This window comes from Microcaecilia unicolor, chromosome 11 (genome assembly GCF_901765095.1).
Source record: "Microcaecilia unicolor chromosome 11, aMicUni1.1, whole genome shotgun sequence".
NCBI lineage: Eukaryota > Metazoa > Chordata > Amphibia > Gymnophiona > Siphonopidae > Microcaecilia > Microcaecilia unicolor.
In genome coordinates this window covers 136,740,674-136,761,644 of record NC_044041.1, presented here as the reverse complement: position 1 = coordinate 136,761,644, position 20,971 = coordinate 136,740,674, and the positions used below count along the sequence as shown (strand labels likewise).

The 20,971-nt window shown below is 45.2% G+C and overlaps 1 protein-coding gene across 1 annotated transcript in view; it reads right to left on the bottom strand.

The window, feature by feature from the left end:
• The window catches only part of ACTN3 (actinin alpha 3), a 368,054-nt gene that overhangs the window by 93,020 nt on the left and 254,063 nt on the right, over nt 1-20,971 (bottom strand). The window contains exon 19 of the mRNA XM_030217755.1: nt 5,163-5,228. Coding sequence (XP_030073615.1) covers nt 5,163-5,228 — 66 coding nt within the window. The remainder of the gene's footprint in view (nt 1-5,162; nt 5,229-20,971) is intronic.

The window sequence follows — 20,971 nt, the reverse complement described above, 5'->3', positions numbered from 1 at the left end:
GATCCCCCCTCTCGCCAACCTTATTCAACCTGATGATGATATCTTTAGCCAAACTGCTAGCCAACCAAAACCTCAACCCCTACATATATGCAGATGACATCACAATCTACATCCCGTTCAAACATGATCTAATTGAAATTACCAATGAAATCAACTAAAGCCTCCAAATAATGCACACCTGGGCAGATGCATTCCAACTAAAACTTAACGCAGAAAAAACACAATGTCTTGTACTCACCTCTCAACATAACACAAAACACTTCTCCAACATAATCACACCATATTGTTCTCTTCCTATCTCACAAAACTTGAAAATTCTTGGAGTCACCATTGACCGGAACCTCACTCTAGATGCCCACGTGAAAAACACGACGAAAAAGATGTTCTACTCCATGTGGAAACTTAAAAGAGTAAAACCTTTCTTCCCGAGATACATCTTCCGTACCCTGGTACAGTCAATGGTAATAAGTCATCTGGACTACTGCAATACACTATACATGGGCTGCAAAGAACAGACCATCAAAAAACTCCAAACGGCCCAGAATACTGCCGCCAGACTCATATTTGGAAAAACTAAATATGAAAGTGCAAAACCCTTAAGAGAGAAACTCCACTGGCTCCCACTTAGGGAGCGCATTACGTTCAAGATCTGCACGACTGTACACAAAATCATTCACGCGGAAGCCCCAAGCTATATGCTAAACCTTGTGGACCTACCTCCAAGAAACGCCACAAGATCATACCGCAAATTTCTCAACCTACACTTCCCCAACTGTAAAGGACTAAAATACAAGCAGACGCATGCCACCACCTTCTCTTACATAAGCACTCAATTATGGAATGCATTGCCTACAGACCTGAGAACAATCGACGAAACAACTGTCTTCCACAAATCTCTGAAGACATATCTCTTCAGCAAAGCCTACAACGAGAACCGATAATCACACCTGTACACCTCACCAACCCACTCAATTAAAAAAAAAAACACCTTCTATAACTACCCTAATCACTCCCTTCCTTCTTCTTTCTTCCCTCATTTAATTCCTGCACAATACTAAATGTATCTGCTACCCTGTAACGACAACTTACAAAACTATGTAAGCCACATTGAGCCTGCAAATAGGTGGGATAATGTGGGATACAAATGCAATAAAATAAAATAAATAAATAAATAAATAAATTTACCCAGTATATATTTGGATAATTGAAGTCACCCATTATTATCACATTGCCCATTTTGTTTGTGTCTCTTTTTCTTTTATCATTTCTGCGTCTACCTGCTCATCCTGGCGAGGTGGACGGTAGTACACTCCTATCACCGTCCTTTTCCTTTGTATACATGGAATTTCAACCCACAATGATTCAAAGGTGTGATTTGTGTCCTGCTGAATTTGTAATCTATCTGAGTCAAGGCTCTCGTTAATATACAATGCTACCCCTCCACCAGTCCGGTCCACCCTATCACTACGATATACTTTGTACCCCGGTATGACAGTATCCCACTGGTTATCCTCCTTCCACCAAGTCTCAGTAATGCCTATTTTATCCAATTTTTCACAAACGCTCATCTTCAGTATCGGACAAGACATCTCTCAGAGCAATCTGAAACTGAGCCTGCTCGACGCCGAGGAACGACATCCTCGATGGTGGTGCCGAGAAGTTGAAGCTTCCTCCACCGACATCGAGGGAGAGTCGACCTGGGTGGCAGCCGACACCGATGCCGCAGGCGGCACAGAGGTCGGGGACCTCACCACAGGCGAAGGGCCAGAAACTACTGTAGCTGACAGTACGGAAGCAGACTGGTGCAGTAACCCTTCCAGAAGCTCGTCGAGAGCCACCGTCGGACAAGGCTGCGGGGTCAGCGTAGGAGCCGGCGGCAGAATCTGTCGAGGCTTGGGAGCAGGTACCGGGCTGCTAGACTGACACATCGGCACCTCCTGAATAGAGGGAGAGCGATCCTCTCCGCACCGATGCTTCTCGGGTCTGAATCCCTCGACGCCCCAGAGCTCCCGGCACCGTGTGTCGAAGGAGAACGATGACGGTGCTTCTTCGCCTTTGCTCGATGCCCGTCATCTAGACTCCTCGGTACCGATGAGGAAGACGTGAAATCCTCATGTCTCCTCGGGGCCGGGTCCGACAAAGGTCAGTCCCAGGGGATTTAGACCCACTCGATGCCTCATTGCTCCCAGCACGAATTGGTCGGTCCACAGCCATTACCTTCGCTCCCAACGTCGATGCGTCCCTCGATGTCGACGCCGCCAACCTCAGTACCGATGTCGATGTTGAAGGACTAGACTGAGCCCCAAAAAGCTTCTCACGTTGGGTCTCTCAAGACGCTTGGGTCCGTTTCTTCATGCGAAGACACAGACTACAAGCCGCTGGGCTATGGTTGGGCCCAAGGCACTGGATACATCAAGCATGGGTATCGGTACCCGAGATAGTCCGGTTGCACCGAGTACAACGTTTGAAGCCGCTGGGTGTCTTTGATGACATGGAAGAAAAAACGGCTTCGGTGAAATCAAAAGATGCAATCGTACCTGTTAAAAGAAAAAGGGGCAAAAAAGTAAGAAAACTACAGGAGTTTTTTTTTTAAAACTGTAAATTCTACACAAAAAAGAAAGAAAGAAGGTCAAAAAGTCAACGTGAGAAAACTCTTTCCCGGGCTTGCGAGGAGTGGGGAAAAACTTGACCGCACATCACCGCGGAAAAAAAATAACTGAGCGGGAACGCTCACGCGACGGGCGGTAAGATGGCTGCGCATGCACGGTGCACACTGCACGCGCGCCAGAAGACTCTGACAAAACGTTTTTTTATATTTTGCTTGCAAAATTGCCGATTCCTGGGCCGAAGCGGACGTCGACCCACATGTAAGAACAAGCAGCCTGCTTGTCCTCAGAGAAGAAAATTGACACCTTTATGGCAATCAGTGCTTTTAAATGGTCTAGGATGCTTACAATCTAGAATGGTGTCCCGAACTACATTGAAGTCTCCAGTCGGACTAAAGGGGGTAATCCTCCACTAAAGCTTAGCCAGCATATCAGAAAAGAATTGGTGGTTATAAACATTTGAGGCATATATATTTTGTAAAGCTATTTTCCTTCCTTGTAATGTCCCCATGAAAAAAAACAAATCTGCTCTGGGGATTCTGTATGATCTTATGGGTGTCCAGTGCCAGAGATTTATTTAATAAAATAGCCACCCCCCCTTTGTCAAGAATTGTAAGGCGGGGTTAGTGCTGGGCAGACTTATACGGTCTGTGCCCTGAAAAAGATACAAATCAAGGGGCTGGTGGTTGGGAGGTGGGGCTAGTGCTGGGCAGACTTATACGGTCTGTGCCCTGAAAATGACAGATACAAATCAAGGGGCTGGTGGTTGGGAGGCGGGGCTAGTGGCAGACTTATACGGTCTGTGCCCTGAAAAAGACAGATACAAATCAAGGTAAGGTATACACAAAAAGTAGCACATATGAGTTATCTTGTTGGGCAGACTGGATGGACCATGCAGGTCTTTTCTGCCATCATCTACTATGTTACTATGTAAGATGAAAATATGACCTTTCCAACTCAATCTTTTTGCAGTTTTCTGTGTTCTCCTGCACTTAAGTGTGTTTCCTGTAAGAAGGCAACATCCACTGTCCCCTCTCAAGTTGATAATAATTTTGATCCTTTAATGGGAGAATGATTGCCATCTATGTTGATTATCAGGAACTTTAAATTAACCAATTCCCTGTTTTTGAATTGCTAAATATATATGAAAGTACTTGCCTAACATGTAGCCCTCCAGGCGTCCAGGGTCACTCAGCATCCTTTAGAACCATAATTGATCTTATTAGCAAGCCATTATCTCCGCTTCCTCTTCCCCCTTTTCTATGCCACATCCCATATCTCACCCTCTATTCTTCTGACACAACAACGCACAAGCATTACCGAGAACGCTACATCCGCCCAACTCAAGAGTTGCACTGATAACCATATTCCACAATCCTAACATCCCAAACCCTCTCCATAGAACCCACATGAGTCTAATGCTCTCCATGTTTGATCAAGGAATGGTTCCTAAATGAACACTTTCTGGTCGATATTCAGCTGGTAGTGGTCATATGTTTTTTAAATGCTGATTGCTGCGATCAGATTCAGGTCCCAAAATTCAGTGCTGGGCCATGCCCAGGCACCGGCATTGAATACTAGTTTTTGACCCTTTTATGTGGGTCCCAGCTGATATTCATCTGAGACCCGCATAAGACGTTTATGTGGGTCCAAGTTGAATATCATCAGGGATCCGCATTAGTGGAGTGTGCATGTCCTCTGCAACACCCAACACCAGTTCCGATCCTCCTCCTAGCTCCCCAGCACAAAGACCAGCCTGCCCCTCCTCCCCAGTTAGAGGAGGCCCCCCCAGACCTATCTTACTCCTTGGTGGTCTAACGGAACAATCGGGTCAGGACTGAACCCCATTTGTTCCTGCCCCTAGCAGCTCCATAGTAAAAATGGCTGCTAAAGTGCCATTGAATATCAGCAACTAGGCAGGCACAAGTGATTTAAATGGTCAGAGGCTCTCCTGCCCATTTAAATAACTTTGAATATTGAAAAGTATCTTTCCCACTGGACTTATGCATTTGTTACTTGTTTTTCCTCATTTGCTTCTCACTTGTGTGCCTCCTCTGTTAGCTCCAGCCTGATGTCTGAAAGGGTGGAGTCATGTCATCTCACATGATCAACTAGCTTTGCATGTTCAAACCTCAGATTGAAGCCAGAAGAATAAGGCACACACATGTAAAAAGTGCTCTTCCCCTTCTGTCGGTGGGAGAGTCTGGGAGTGGAGATCATTAGAAATGTTGTTTGTTGCTTTGAAGACTCATGAAACTCAGAAGTGTGAAACAAAATAAAAAGATTGAGAAGTACTACTCTAAGGCCTATCTTCCAAAAACTATTCCAATGTCTTTTAGAACCAACCAAAAATAGGAACTTAAGCCATCCTTTGGGAGAATATTTCTACACCAGGCACATCAGTAAACTGAGGTGCAAAAAGATGGCGCAACACCTTCGCTAAGAGCTTGTAGATGGGTTTAGTTTCACAGTCTCCCTCCCACCCTGTGGTATTGAAATTTTGTGCTCAGCAGTTGGTGACAGGCATTCTCTATAGAAAAGAAAAGGGTGGCTTACCAAGTCGTATCCCATGGAGATAAGGCAGGCACGGAAGTCGTCAGGGTCCATCATGCCATTCCTCTTCTGTGGGATTTAAAGTAGAATACATTAAAGAATAAGCCTGGAGCACAAAGATCAGTGCCAGCCTTAGCAATTAAAGGGCTCTGTGCAAACCAAAGAGAAGGTCTAGAGTGCTTTAGTGACCAGAGTAAGACTGTTCTGCTTTGTTTTTTAAACTCCATCCTGCTTCTGTTGCTGCTGGAGGCTCCATAGAGCAGCTGTAAACTCTGCCTACTCTGCTGACATCACCAGTTCCAGCTGACACTGAGGCATATAATCATGCCATGTTTGAGGTGTGCCACCGAAGGGGCACACTCAAGGGGCATGTCCTGGACCTTAGTGTGCACCTTGGTGGACAATTTGGATAAAATTCTAAGAGTATCTTTCATGCTGGACTGTTAATGAGGGGTAATATTAGCATTGATAGTTAATAGTTTTAATTGTCTTAAAATGTGGTAGTTACTGTTTTTAAGTTTAGCTCTTTTGGGCATTTTTAGCAGTGCATTGAGCAATGTGATTGAACAGAGTTCTATACTAGTTCAGTATACCACTGTTAGCAAACCTAAATCTAGAGCTATGATTAATGCCAATTATAAGAATTTGCTGGTTTGTAATGAGATTTGTCCTCATAGCAGTGATGTGATTGTCAGCAATAGGAAGAATGTTGATCAAATAAAGGCCAAACAATTTCAGCAACCTGACAACTGCTTTCTTTCAGAATTAGACAAAAATGAGAATATTAATCTGTTTAACAATTCCTTGACTTCTGTGCTGGCAATCTATGTCATTGCAAGATCTGTTAACAACAAAATATTGATATTCAGTGATATTTTAGACTCTTTGGATTTGGGATTTTTGTTTATATCATAAACATGGCTGGCTAACAAACAGATAGTCCTGTAATCCCTAATTATTCCCTTAAGGCTATCAGTTACTTCAGTCTCCTAGACGGGATAAAAGAGGGGGTGGCCTAGCATGGGCTTGTAAGAGTTTTTTCCATCCTGTGTTAGTTACTTCAGAGGCTTCTTCTGAATTGGAATATATGTTATGCAGATTTTTAGATGATTCACCAAGAAGGTCTGGTATAAAGCAAAGATATTTACCTGTAGCAGGTATTTCTCCGAGGACAGCAGGCTTCACATTCTCACATGGGTAGACAATCCTGCATTGCGCGGGTGGGTAGAATACCAAAGAAAAAAAAAAGAACGAGAGCTTTCTGGAGCGCAAGCAGCACTCCAATGCGCATGCATGAGTGCCTTCCCACCTGCAGCATGACTGCGCCTCTCAGTTTAATACAAAAACAAAAAATGAAATAAAAAGTGAAGAAAAAACAACTCCAAGGGGAGGTGGGCGGGACTGTGACAATGTGAAGCCTGCTGTCCTTCAAGAATACGTACTACAGGTAAATATCTTCACTTTCTCCGAGGACAAGCAAGCTTACATTCTCACAAGTGGGGAATCCCTAGCATCCAAGCTCACCCAAAACAAGCAACACTGACTGCCTAAACTGACTGTCGCATCGGGTATCCTGCTCAAGGCAGTAGTGAGATGTGAATGTGTGGACTGAAGGTGAGAGAAGATCCGCCAGCAAGCGGAGAACTCAAACACCCCACGGTAAAAACAATAATGTACAAAAAGTGGGAGTACGACCAAGGATACCAGAAACTGGAGGATGTTCTTATGTTTAAACTGTTTTATTAACGATTCTCACAATACAAAGTAGTGTAGAATATGCATATAGCATTGCTTGATATACAAAACAGCATTCTTACAACATATTCAACTTCGCCAAACACTTTTCGTCCCCATTTTTCTCCCCCCTCCCCTCTTAACGATTCCTTGGCCCATGCTAACATTAGGTTTTAAATGACTCTTGTTCCTAATATCATACACTTGAATACTTTATTAGGTAAAATAGTGCTTATCACAAAATATCAGAAAACTAAACATCAAAGCTCTAGAGCACTGCCAAGCTTTAGCCATATACATCTCACTCAAACCCTCCAACCCCCCACCCAATACCTCCCCCCCTTGCAAGCAGAATTCCACTCTAGACTAAATTTACTACTCCAGGCTACCCATACTCTCCATTATTCCACTATTTATCAGGCATTGACAAGCAGACTACGTCCCCTTGGGCTGAGCATTTGCAGGTATGGTGTCCAAATCTGCAGAAAGCGCACTCTACGTTTAGGCGATTGTTTTGAATCCCTAGCCTCCCAAGAGGCCAGGAGATGCACCTGATTGCGCCAATGCCAGTAAGCTGGCCCTTCCGATGAGACCCAGTATTGCATAATGCATTTCCGCGCTACCAAGCTCAGCTTCCTGCATAACATTATAGCGGGGGCGCCTAATGGGGCAAACACTCTTGGTTGATCCAACAGAAACTGCCGCTCCGTTCCTTGAACTCTGTTCCCCAATCGAATCAAAAACCCTCTTACCCTCTGCCAAAACATGCGCACCTTGGGGCATTGCCATAATGCATGATATAACGAGCTGGGACCCCCTCCGCATTTAGAACACCCCGAGATGTCCGGCCCCAACATATGAGCCAGTTGTGTTCTAGACATATACCCCCGTAGGACCACTCTATAACCACACTCCCTCAGCCTCTCATCTGTTACCAACGCCCGTATGCCCTTCAAGGTAGCTGACACATCCCATGTTGCCAGGGAGGTCCCCAGATCTTGTTCCCATTTTCGCTTAAGATCAACATATTGCCTCTGGGACCTACGCCTAGCCAGTGCCCCATACAATGCTGATACAGATTGTTTCTCTATCTGCAACTCCTCAAAGAAAACCCTTAGCAGCTCCCCCATCCGCCCTCTCAGGGGTACTTGGCTCAGGGATTTCACATAGTGTCGGACCTGTGCATAGGCAAATCTATTGCCCCAAGCTGATCCCACTTTATCTTGAAGAGCGTCAAATGTTATCATTTCCCCATTGTCCAATAATAGGTGTTCCAATCTTGTGATGCCCAGCCCTTGCCATCTGCCAAATGTCGGGTTATCTATCCCTGCTTCAAAAACAGGATTGCCTACGATTGGGATTTGATCTGTAACGTGTGGTTGGCCCCCCATTTGCCGCATCCACCACTGCCATGCCTCCCGAAGGGGCTGTAGTATTATACTTTTTTTAAATTTAGAAGGGAGCTGACTACGAGGTAAATGGAGCAATGCTAATATATCATAGGGAGCAAAAAAAGCTTCCTCCAAGCCCATAGGTGTGTAATACTGCGTGGCATTCACCACATCTCCTAAGTGGCGCAGCAAACACGCCTGATTATATAGGAACACATCCGGGATACCCATTCCCCCCTGTCTCCAGCTCCCTATTAACAGGTTTTGGCTAACTTTAGGCTTTTTGCCTGCCCAACAAAATCTACTAAAAAGGCGCATCATCCGCTTCAAATCAGACCGCGATAGGCGTATGGGTAAAGTTTGAAGAACGTACAACCAGCGTGGAAACAACACCATTTGTACTACATGTATCCGTCCCATTAATGACAGTGGCAGACTCATCCAAGAGTCCAATTTAGTTTTAGTATATTCCAGTAAGATTTTAACATTCAACTGATATAAATCTAATGTATTCATTGTGAGTCGGATTCCTAAATATTTAAAAGACTCTCTGGCCCATCTCAACGGAAATTCAGGAACCCAGTCCCTCTGGTTCACCTCTGGCGAAGCCAGCGCTTCTGACTTGTCTAGATTAATACGGAAACCTGAGTAGTCGCCATATTCACGAAAGGTTTCCAATAACGTGTCTAAGGATTCCCTTGGGTTTGTGAGATGTACCAAAATGTCATCCGCAAATGCTACAATCTTAAACATGTGGGTCCCTAAGCCAACTCCCCGGATCAAAGGGTTTGCCATGATATCTCTGATAAGGGGATCTAAAACCAAAACAAAGAGAAGAGGGGACAATGGGCACCCCTGCCTTGTGCCCCTCCTAATACAGAAACTATCCGATTCTATCTCAGAGTGGCACATGGGTTGGCATATAAAGCATGAATTGCCTCAACAAATCTCCCTGAAAATCCATAATGTTCCAGCGTATCAAAAAGAAACTTCCAGTGAACCTTATTAAAGGCCTTTTCCGCGTCAAAGCTGATCAGCAATGATGCTACCTTCGCCTGCGAGCTGTGTTCTAGTGATGTCAATATTGCTCTCAAGTTTTTACTCACTGCTCTACCTCCCACAAATCCCACCTGACTTTCATGAATCAACCTTGGGAGCAGCCTCGCCAGTCTATTAGCCAAGATTTTTGCCAACAACTTGGTATCATAATTTAACAGGGAGATAGGCCGGTACGATGTCGGCTCTAGAGGGTCCCTCCCCGGTTTCAACAAGACTATTATTTGAGCCCTATTCAAGTCTGGGGGTAACCTCTGTCTCTCTATCAGTTGGTTCAAAAATCTAGTAATTGCAGGTATAACTCCTCCTTCCATTAATTTATAGAATTCTCCCCTTAAACCATCAGGTCCCGGGGCTTTCAGTCGCGGGCTGCGGGCAATAACTAGACTGACTTCATCCTCAGTAATTAATTGATTGAGACTGTCCAACTCTTGTATTGTAAGCTTTGGTAAAGCCAGATTTTCTAAATACATCTGATTTAACAGACCGTCTTCCTCTGGGGAAGCGTACAGCCCTTGATAAAAGGCCCGAAAAGTTTCACATATTGCTTTGTCTGATGTGTGGAGCCCTCCCCCCCTTTGCCTCAGTGCCAAAATGTTCTTAGTCCCTCCCCGGGGGTTAATTATTTTTGACATCAACTTGCCTGTTTTATTACCATGTTTATAAAGCATATATCTATAGTAGAGCTGTGACTTGTGTGCCCTTTCTTGCAAAAGTACATTTAAGGCGGTTTGAAGCTCTAACACTTGTTGTTTATCACCTATCGCGTGTGTCTCCCCATATCTCTTCCGTGTCTTACAAAGTTGGTTACTTAAACGCAAGATCTTTCTATCTCGTGTCTTCCTCACAAAGTGCGTGTGACTTATCACTTCGCCTCTAAGAACCGCCTTAGCCGCTTCCCAAAACAAAACTGGGTCTTCTATGTGTTCTTGATTATGAGTGCTATATTCCGCCCAGCGAGCTTGTAATCTGCCTTTAAGCATTGGATCTGAGCTGAACTCCAGGGGAAATTGCCATTTATATTCCTGTGGGGTTGTACCGCTTGGTATCCATTCTATCTTAACCCAGGCATGGTCCGACACCATGTACGGTCCTATCTCCGCTGTTGTCACTTCCCCAAACATCTGACGTGATGTCAGAATATAGTCAATTCTCGACTGAGTGGAGTGGGACCGCGACACTGGAGGATGTTCTTAAATAAAAAACTTTATTGAAGGTTTGAAGACTCGACACACGGAGAATTGCTAAATAGCAATGAGGTTGAGTCTTTTTTTTTTCATCTGCATTGCCAATAGTGCGTGCAGCGCTTTTGACGGACTTTTTTTAAATAGTCTTTTTAAAGACTACTACGTCATTTTTGAAGAATCAACCTCATTGCTATTTAGCAATTCTCCGTGCAAGAGACTGCTGTAAGATCTTCAGAGGATTTCCATCATCATTGCTCTGCAGCACTCTGCACAGCAGACTCCTGATGCAGGCCTGACAGCTGAAACACGACGTTGTGTCGAGTCTTCAAACCTTCAATAAAATTTTTGTGTGGACTGAAGACCACGTCGCAGCTTTGCAAATCTCTTCAATAGAGGCTGACTTCAAGTGGGCTACTGACGTAGCCATGGCTCTAACATTATGAGCCGTCACAGACCCTCCAAAGTCAGCCCATCTCAGGCATAAGTGAAGGAAATGCAATCTGCTATCCGATTGGAAATGGTGCATTTACAGATGACAACTCCCCTCCGGTTGGGATCAAAAGAAACAAACAACTAGGCGTACTGTCTGAAGGTCTTCGTCTGCTCCATGTAAAAGGCCAACACTCTCTTGCAGTCCAAGGTATGCAAGTTGCTTTCTCCAGGATGGGCGTAAGGATGGGGAAAGAATGTTGGCAAGACATTTGACTGGTTCAGATGGAACTCCACCACCACCTTCGGCAGAAACTTGGGGTGCCTGTGGAGGACTACTCTGTTATGATGAAACTTAGTATAAGGTGCATCCACTACTAAGGCCTGAAGCTCACTGACCCTACAAGCTGAAGTAACAGCCACCAAGGAAGCAACCTTTCAGGTCAAATACTTCAGATGGCAGGAATTCAGTTGCTCTAAAGGAGCTTTCATCAGCTGGGTAATAACGACGTGGAGATCCTATGACACTGGTGAAGGTTTGACAGGGGGCTTTGACAAAAGCAAATCTCTCATGAAGCGAACAATTAAAGGCTGTCCAGAGATAGGCTTACCTCCTACACGCTGATGATAAGCACTAATTGCACTAAGGTGAACCATTAAGGAGTTGGTCTTGACTAGACTGATAAGTATAGAAAGTATTCAAACAGGGTCTTTGTAGGATAAGAAAGGGGATCTATGGCCTTGCTGTCACACCAGATGGCAAACCTCCTCCATTTAAAAGAATAACACCTCTTAGTGGAATCTTTCCTGGAAGCCAGCAAGACCCGGGAGACATCCTCCGATAGACCCAAGGAAGCGAATTCTAGGCTCTCAACATCCAGGCCGTGAGAATCAGAGACTGGAGGTTGGGATGTAGACACAACCCCTCATTCTGTGTGATGAGGGTCAGAAAATACTCCAATCTCCACGGTTCTTCGGAAGATAATTCCAGAAGAAGAGGGAACCAAATCTGCTGCGGCCAATAGGGCGCGATCAGAATCATGGTTCTGCGGTCTTGCCTGAGTTTCAACAAAGTCTTTCCCACCAGACGTATTGGAGGATACGCATACTGTAGGACTGTCCTCTAATGAAAAAGAAAGGCATCTGATGCTAGTCTGACGTGGGCCTGAAGCCTGGAACAGAACTGAGGTTCCTTGTGATTGAGTTGAGTGGCAAAAAGATCCACCAAGGGGGTGCCCCATGATCGGAAGATCTTCCAGGCTACGCCCATATTAAGACGTGTGGTTGCATTATTCTGCTCAGCCTGTCGGCCAGGCCATTGTTTACGCCCGCCAGATAGGTGGCTTGGAGAAACATGCAGTGACAGCGCACCCAAAGCCACATCTGGATGGTTGCCTTACACAGAGGGTGAGATCCGGTGCCACCCTGCTTGTTGATGTAATACATTGCAACCTGATTGTCTGTTTGAATTAGAATAATTTGATGGGACAGCCGGTCTCTGAAAGCCTTTAGAATGTTCCAGATCACTCGGAGCTCCAGGAGATTGATCTGAAGACTTCTTTCCTGAAGGGACCAAGCTTCTTGGGTGTGATGCCCATCTATATGAGCTCCCCAACCTAGGAGAGATGCATCCATCGTCAGCACTTTCCTTGGCTGAGGAATTTGGAATGGGAGTCCCAAGGTCAAATTGGGTCAAATTGTCCATCACTGAAGAGAGCACACCAGCTCCAGGGACACTTGAATGACGTCCTCTAGCCTGCCCATGGCTTGAAACCACTGGGAAAGCAGGGTCCATTGAGCAGACCTCATGTGGAGATGTGCCATGGGAGTATCATAGACTGTGGAAGCCATGTGGCCCAATAATCTCAACATCTGCCGAGCTGTGACCAGCTGCAACGTCCAAACCTTGGATGCAAGGAAGAGAAGGTAGTCCGCACGCGTCTCTGGAAGGTATGCCAGGACAGTCCTGGTATTGAGTAGGGCTCCTATGAATTCAAATTGCTGAGCCGGATGAAGATGGGACTTGAGGTAGTTTACAATGAACCCTAGTAGCTCCAGCACCCAAATAGTCATCCGCATGGACTCCTGAGCACCCTCCTCCGAGGTGCTCTTCACCAACCAATTGTCAAAATAAGGGAACACATGAACTCCCAGTCTGCATAGTGACGCTGCGACTACTACTAAAAATTTTGTAAAAACCCTGGGGGCTGACGCGAGACCAAAAGGCAACTGTGGTACTGAAAGTGATGTGTTCCCAGCCAAAATCGAAGATACTTCTTGTGGGCTGGAAGTATCAGGGTGTGAGTGTATGTATCCTTCAAGTCCAGAAAGTACAGCCAATCATTTTCCTGAATCATGGGAAGAAGGGTGCCCAGGGAAACCATCCTGAACTTTTCTTGAACTAGGAATTTGTTTAGGGCCCTTAGGTCTAGGATGAGACACATCCCCCCTGTCTATTTCTGCACACAGAAGTACCTGGAATAGAATCCCTGCCCTTCTTCCCCTGCTGGAATGGGTTCGACTGCATGGGCCTTTAGAAGGGTGAAGAGTTCCTCTGAAAGTACCTGCCTGTGCTGAGAGCTGAAAGAATGAGCTCTCGGTGGGCAATGTGGAGGTTTGGAAAGCAAATTGAGGGTGTGTCCGAGAAGGACTATTTGAAGAACCCACCGGTCGGAGGTTATGAGAGGCCATCTTTGGTGAAAACACATTAACCTCCCCCTGACCGGCAAGTCGTCTGGGACGGACACTTTGATCGCGGCAATGCTCTGCTGGAGCCAGTCAAAAGCTCATCCCTTGCTTTTGCTGGGGAGCAGCAGGGGCCTTGGGCGAATGCTGTTGATGAGAATGAGCATGCAGGGGCTGAGCCTGAGTAGGCTGGCGAGCCGCAGAAGTGTACCTATGCCCTGTGGGAGAGAGAAAACTTAGCATCAGTGTACTTCTTGATCTGGCCAGCGACCTCTTCGACCTTCTCTCCGAAAAGATTATCCCCCCGGCAAAGGCATCCACCATCCTGGTCAGAATGGTCCAGGTCAGAAACACGCAGCCATGAGAGTCTGCGCATTTCTATACCTTGAGCAGAGATTCTGGATGCCACGTCAAAAGTGTCATAAGTGCCCCGACCAAGAACTTGCGACGCCTTCTGCTGCTTGACTAACTGGCAAAACTACTTGTCCAACTCCAGAGGGAGTGCATCGACCAAGTCTGACAGCTGCCTCACCGAGTTCCACAAGTAAACCCTCGTGAACAGCTGGTAAGACTGAATATGGGTGATGAACATAGCAGCCTGATACATCTTTCTCCCCAAAGACTCCAGGGTTCTAGCTTCTCTGCCTGGGGGAGCCAAGGCATAGTTCCTAGTACTCCTGGCTCTCTTGAGAGTGGCATCCACCACCATGGAGTCATGAGTTAACTGAGGCCTCACCAACTCAGGTTCCCCATGGATCCAATATTGTGTGTCAATCTTCATAGGGACCACAGGGACAGACTGAGGGGACGCCCAGTTCCTGACGAGGACTGCCTTGAGTACCTCATGGAGAGGAGCCATCACTGCCTTCTTAGGTGGAGAGGTGTAGTCCAGGACCTCGAGCATCTTGGCCCTGGTCTCATCCTCCACTTCTACGGGGATTCAGTACATAAGCACCGCCATACCGGGAAAAGACCACTGGTCCATCAAGGTCAGCATCCTGTCTCCGACAGCGGCCAATCCAGGCTTCAAGCACCCGGCAACCCCCCCCCCCCCCCCCCAATTTTTTTTTTGAATAATGTTCAATGGACTTTTCCTGCAGGAATCTGTCCAAACCCCCTTTAAACTCCATAAGGCTAGCTGCTGTCACTAGATTGTCCGGCAACAAGTTCCAAAGTCCAACTACACTCTGAGTAAAGAAAAACTTTCTCCTGTTTGTTTTAAATCTACCATATTCTAGCTTCATCTTGTATCCCCTGGTTCTATTGTTGTTTGAAAGTGTAAACAAATGCTTCACATCTGTCCGCTCTACTCCGCTCATTATCTTGTAGACTTCTATCATATCACCCCTCAGCCGCCTTTTCTCCAAGCTGAAGAGCCCTAACCTTCTCAGCCTTTCCTCGTAGGGAAGTCGTTCCATCCATTTTATCATTTTCGTCACCCTTCTCTGCACCTTCTCCAGTTCCTTTACATCTTTTTTGAGATGCGGCGACCAGAATTGGACACAATATTCGAGGTGCGGTCACACCATGGAGCGATACAACGGCATTACAACATCCTCGTGTTTGTTTTCCATCCCTTTCCTAATAATACCCAACATTCGGTGCGCTTTCTTAGCCGCTGCAGCACACTGAGCAGAAGTTTTTAATGTCTTATCCACGATGACTCCCAGATCCCTTTCTAGGTCCGCGACTCCTAACGCAGAACCTTGCCTGACATAGCTGTAATTCGGGTTCCTCTTACCCACACGCATCACTTTGCACTTGTCAACATTGAACTTCATCTGCCACTTGGACGCCCAATCTCCCAGTCTCGCGAGGTCCTCCTTTATTTCAGCCTTTTTACCCGCTGCAGTAAAATGGGCCTCAGCACCCGGCAAAAAGGGACCCTGCCGTTAGCACAGGGCCCTATTCACTGCAGCTTGGAAAAAGGACCCCTTAGAGCAGAAAATAAGTAATGCCACACTGGGAAAAGACCAAGGGTCCATCGAGCCCAGCATCCTATCCATGACAGCAGCCAATCCAGGTCAAGGGCACCTGGCAAGCTTCCCAAATGTACAAACATTCTATACATGTTATTCCTGGGATTGTGGATTTTTCCCAAGTCCATTTAGTAGTGGTTTATGGACTTGTCCTTTAGGAAACAGTCTAACCCCTTTTTAAACTCTGCCAAGCTAACCGCCTTCACCACGTTCTCTGGCAACGAATTCCAGAGTTTAATTACGCGTTGGGTGAAGAAAAAGTTTCTCCGATTGGTTTTAAATTTACTACACTGTAGTTTCATCGCATGCCCCCTAGTCCTAGTATTTTTGGAAAGCGTGACCAGACGCTTCACATCCACCTGTTCCACTCCACTCATTATTTTATATACCTCTATCATGTCTCCCCTCAGCCGTCTCTTCTCCAAGCTGAAAAGCCCTAGCCTCAGCCATTTCCCGTACAAAAGAGGTGAAAGAGTGGTGGAGACAGTCTCCCCTCAGGTGGATGGGAAGGCTCAGAATGGATCCCATAGGACTCATTGGAGGAGAAGTACCTGGGATTCTCCTCTGATTCCCATGAGCGTTCTTCGGTATTGGACAGCACTTCCCTGAGGGACGTCCAAGACTGGGCCCGCCTCGACATCGAGGATCCATGCCCTCGAGAACAGCATCATGGAGTCAGATTCCACCTCGACTCCGCCAAAGCTTCCTCCACGGTCCTGGGGGCCTGCATAGTAGGAGGCCTCGAGGCAGGTAGAGACCCACTAGATGCCTCACTGCTCCCATTGTCTCGGGGTCTCACAGCAGCCATTCCTACCTCGACTCCCGATACCAGTGCCTCACTCAACGTTGACGCCAATGCCGCCGACATCGAAGAACCAGACCAAGCTCCAAAAAGTTTCTTGCGTTGAGCCTCTTGGGAAATTTGGGTCCTTTTCTTCATATTTAGACAAAAGGACACAATTTGCCGGGTTATGGTTGGGTCCGAAGCACTGAATACACCAAGAATGTGTGTCAGTACCTGAGATGGTCCAGTTGCACCAGGTAAAACATTTGAAGCCACTGGGAGTCTTCGATGACATGGAAAGTAAAATGGCTTTGGTAGCGGATTGGGAGCCAGTGAAGCGATTTGAGGAGAGGGGTGATATGAGAGTATCGGTTCACGCGGTAGATAAGACGTGCGGCGGAATTTTGGACAGATTGAAGGGGGGATAGGTGGCTAAGCGGGAGGCCAGCGAGGAGAAGGTTGCAATAGTCAAGACGAGAGGTAACGAGCGAGTGGACGAGGGTTCGGGTGGTCTGTTCAGAGAGGAATGGGCGAATTTTGCTAATATTATAGAGGAAGAAGCGACAGGTCTTAGCTGTCTGCTGGATATGGGCAGAGAAGGAGAGGGAGGAGTCGAAAATGACTCCGAGATTGCGTGCTGAAGAGACGGGGAGGATGAGGGCATTGTCAACAGAGACAGAAAGTGGGGGAAGAGGAGAAGAGGGTTTGGGTGGAAAGATAAGGAGCTCAGTCTTTGCCATGTTCAATTTCAGATGCCGGTTGGACATCCAGGCAGCGATGTCGGAAAGGCAGGCTAAAACTTTGGCCTGGGTTTCGACTGTGATGTCGGGAGTGGAGAGGTAAAGCTGGGTGTCATCAGCATAGAGATGGTACTGGAAACCATGTGATGAGATCAACGAGCCTAGGGAAGAGGTGTATATCGAGAAGAGAAGCGGTCCAAGGACAGATCCTTGAGGAACCCCAACAGAGAGCGGGACGGGGGTGGAAGAGGAGCCATTAGAAGATACTCTGAAGGTGCGTTGGGAAAGATACGAGGAGAACCAGGAGAGGACGGAGCCCTGGAACCCAAATGAGGACAGTGTGTCAAGAAGTAAATTATGATTGACGGTATCAAAGGCGGCGGATAGGTCGAGGAGGATGAGGATGGAATAATGGCCTTTGGATTTGGCGAGGAACAGGTCATTGCAGACTTTAGAGAGTGCTGTTTCTGTCGATTGTAGTGGGCGAAAGCCAGATTGAAGCGGGTCGAGGACGGCCTGAGAGGAGAGGAAGTCAAGGCAACGGCTGTGGACAGCACGTTCAAGTAATTTGGACTACCGCCCAGTAGCTAGTATTTACCAAGGTGATGGAATTTTATGTTAGCAGACAACTTACCTGTTATTTGGACAGATTTTTTGGCTTAAAAACAGTTGCAATTTGTTTTTAGGGCTGTACATAGAACAGAAACATTGTTGCTTGTTTTAACTAATTTAATTTAATTTTAATTTAATTTTGGCATTTATGGTCTGCTTAACCTTGTAGTTCTAGGCGGATGACAAATCCAAATTAAGGAGAACAATTGTACATTGAAACGCAATTAAACCAAACTTCGTTACAATTAAAACAATGTAAATATTGGTACATAGAATATAAGGTAGATGTTGATACATAAGACATAAGGGAGTAATATTATAATTAAGACTAAGTGTGTGTGTGTTTTCACACCAGATAACTAAAGGTAGTTTTGAGGTTAGTGTAGAAATCCGTGTCATTACTTCAATATGATTGTCTGAGTTCTCGTGTTAATACCCTTGGGAGGTCTTTGAATGTGAATTCTATGTTCCTACAATTTCTGGGTTGTGGTCATTTGTGGCCCACAGTGTTTGTGGAAGAGCCAGGTTTTTAATTCTTTTCAGAAGGACAGATAGTTTGGTATCTGTTTAAGCTTTATTGTGAGTGTATTCCATAGTTCTGCTCCCTTGCCTATCAGAGTCGAATTGGATGTTCTTTTGAGGTGGCAAGTTTGTTTGTTTAGAGATACCCGTCTAATGTCGGTTAAAGATCTAATAATTCTTTTTAAGTTGATAAACTTGTATGAACATTTGGAGGTAGTTTGGGGCTATTCCATACAAGCATTTGAAGATTATGGTGAGTAGTTTGAACTCTATCCTTGCTTTGCATGGAAGCCAGTGTAGTTTATACAGAAACGGAGTGGCGTGGTCTCTCCAGTTCCCACTTCCTATTAGTTTGGCTGCTGCATTTTGGATTATTTGTAGCTTCCTCAATAGCTTGTCTGGAAGACCTAGGACCATTATGACTAAAGCTTGGACAATGATCTGGAAGAGTTTGGCATCCAGTAGATGTTTGAAATGATGGAGAAGTTTGAGTTTATAGAAGCATTTTCATATGACATTATTTATTTGCAGTGATATCGTTAGGTGGGAATCTACATATGTTAAGGAAAAGCTATGCAGAGATATTCAAGTTATTATTCAGTTTGAGATATCAGCTGCATTTGATGCAGATGATCATGTTTTGCTGTTGGAACATTTGAGACAAATAGGAATATCTGGCACTGTGTCTACCTGCCAAAATATTAACATGTTTTCTCATCACGCTACCCAAGATCCTTTTGCTATTACTAAATGTATATTTTCTTATATAATTCTTATATATCTCTTATTATGTTTGTTGAAAAATACTATCATGTTCTATCATTATCATGTTACCCAAAATCCTTCTGTTATTACTAAATGTATACTTTCTCATGCATTTCCACTACTCATGATGTATTGTAAGCCACACAGAGCCTGCAAAGAGGTAGGAAAGTGTGGGATACAAATGCAACAAATAAATAAATAAAATATAAGTGGTTCCATAAATTTTTAACTAATCAGAGTTACTCTATGAAACAGAATAAACAATTGGCGTGGAGGAGTGGCCTAGTGGTTAGGGTGGTAGACTTTGGTCCTGGGGAACTGAGTTCAATTCCTAGCACAGGCAGCTGCTTGTGACTCTGGGCAAGTCACTTAACCCTCCATTGCCCCATGTAAGCCACATTGAGCCTTCCATGAGTGGGAAAGTGTGGGGTACAAATGTAACAAAAAAAAATATCAGATTATTGGTTTCCAGGATGCAGGGTCCTTCAGGGATCCCCACTCTCTCCAGTTGTTTTTAACTTTTTTATGGTGTCTCTTGGCAGAATACAGTTGGGCTTATGCTATGCTGATGATATTATGTTGTTGCTGCCAGTCCCAGGCTTACATCATGATTTGGTAAACTGTGTCATGGTTGGGATTAATGCAATACAGGACTGGGCTTTACATAATAAATTGAAGCTGCATCCCCAAAAAACTAAGGTACTGTGGTTTAGAAATCAAGATATTGAAATAAATACCTCTTTGCTTTTGTCTACTGATAAAGTTCTGAAGGTGGAAACAGAATCTAGGGTGTTGGGGTTTTTTCTTGATTCCTCTCTAACCTATGGACCACATATTAATCAACTTTGATAGGCAACAGTCTACACAAACACAACAGACAACACAAACATTCTACAGATCAAATCTTCCTCCTATCAGACATCCACTGGGTCACCTCTCCCTGGTCCGACCACCACAAAGCAACCCTATCTGTACAATGGCGGAAAAAAAGACCAACCCAAATCACCGGAACCCATAACAATTAAAACCAGAGGACGAATCGAAAAGGATACCTTCTGGCAACTTATCTACGACAACAATTGGTCGATAGACCCAAACACAAACCACTTCCTTGCAGATTGGGACCACAGATGCAAACTCATTCTGGATGAAATTGCTCCGCTACACTCCAAAACCCTACACACAAAGAAAAAACCCTCTCCATGGTTCAACGAGGAATTTAAAAAACTAAAGAAAGAAACCAGAAAACTAGAAAAAACTTGGAGCAAATCAAAAGAGGATCTCACCCTGAATACGCGGAAACAAACACAAAAGAAACACAAGAATGAAATTAAACGAGCCAAAAGAACATACTACACAAAACAAAGCACAGCCACCGGAACAGACATAAAAAAACAATACAATATCATAAAGAATTTCCTCAACACGAACCCAGTAACAACTTCACCCTCAAATTGTCCATCTGCCGAACAGCTGGCCAAATACTTCAATGATAAAATCACTAATCTGTGCAACACAATTCCCCATGATGATACCAATATTGACACTTTCCTTGATGAACTGGACCCCGATTCTGAAGAGATCCCAGCAGATCGCTACTGGACAAATTTCACCCCCCTCAGCACTAAGGAAATCTCCTCAGCACTATCCAAACTCTCCAAGTATCACTGCCACCTGGACCCAAGCCCCAATTATCTTATGAAAAATGCCCCAGAATGATTCATTACAGAACTCACCACCCACTTAAATTTCCTACTTCAACGAGGCTCCTTCCCCTCCGAACACGGCAATATTCTACTTACACCAATACCGAAAAACCTCAAGAAACCAGCGAATGACATCACTAATTATCGACCTGTGGCCTCCATCCCTCTTCTAACCAAACTGATGGAAAATAGAGTGACCTCCCAACTTAACGAATTCATTCA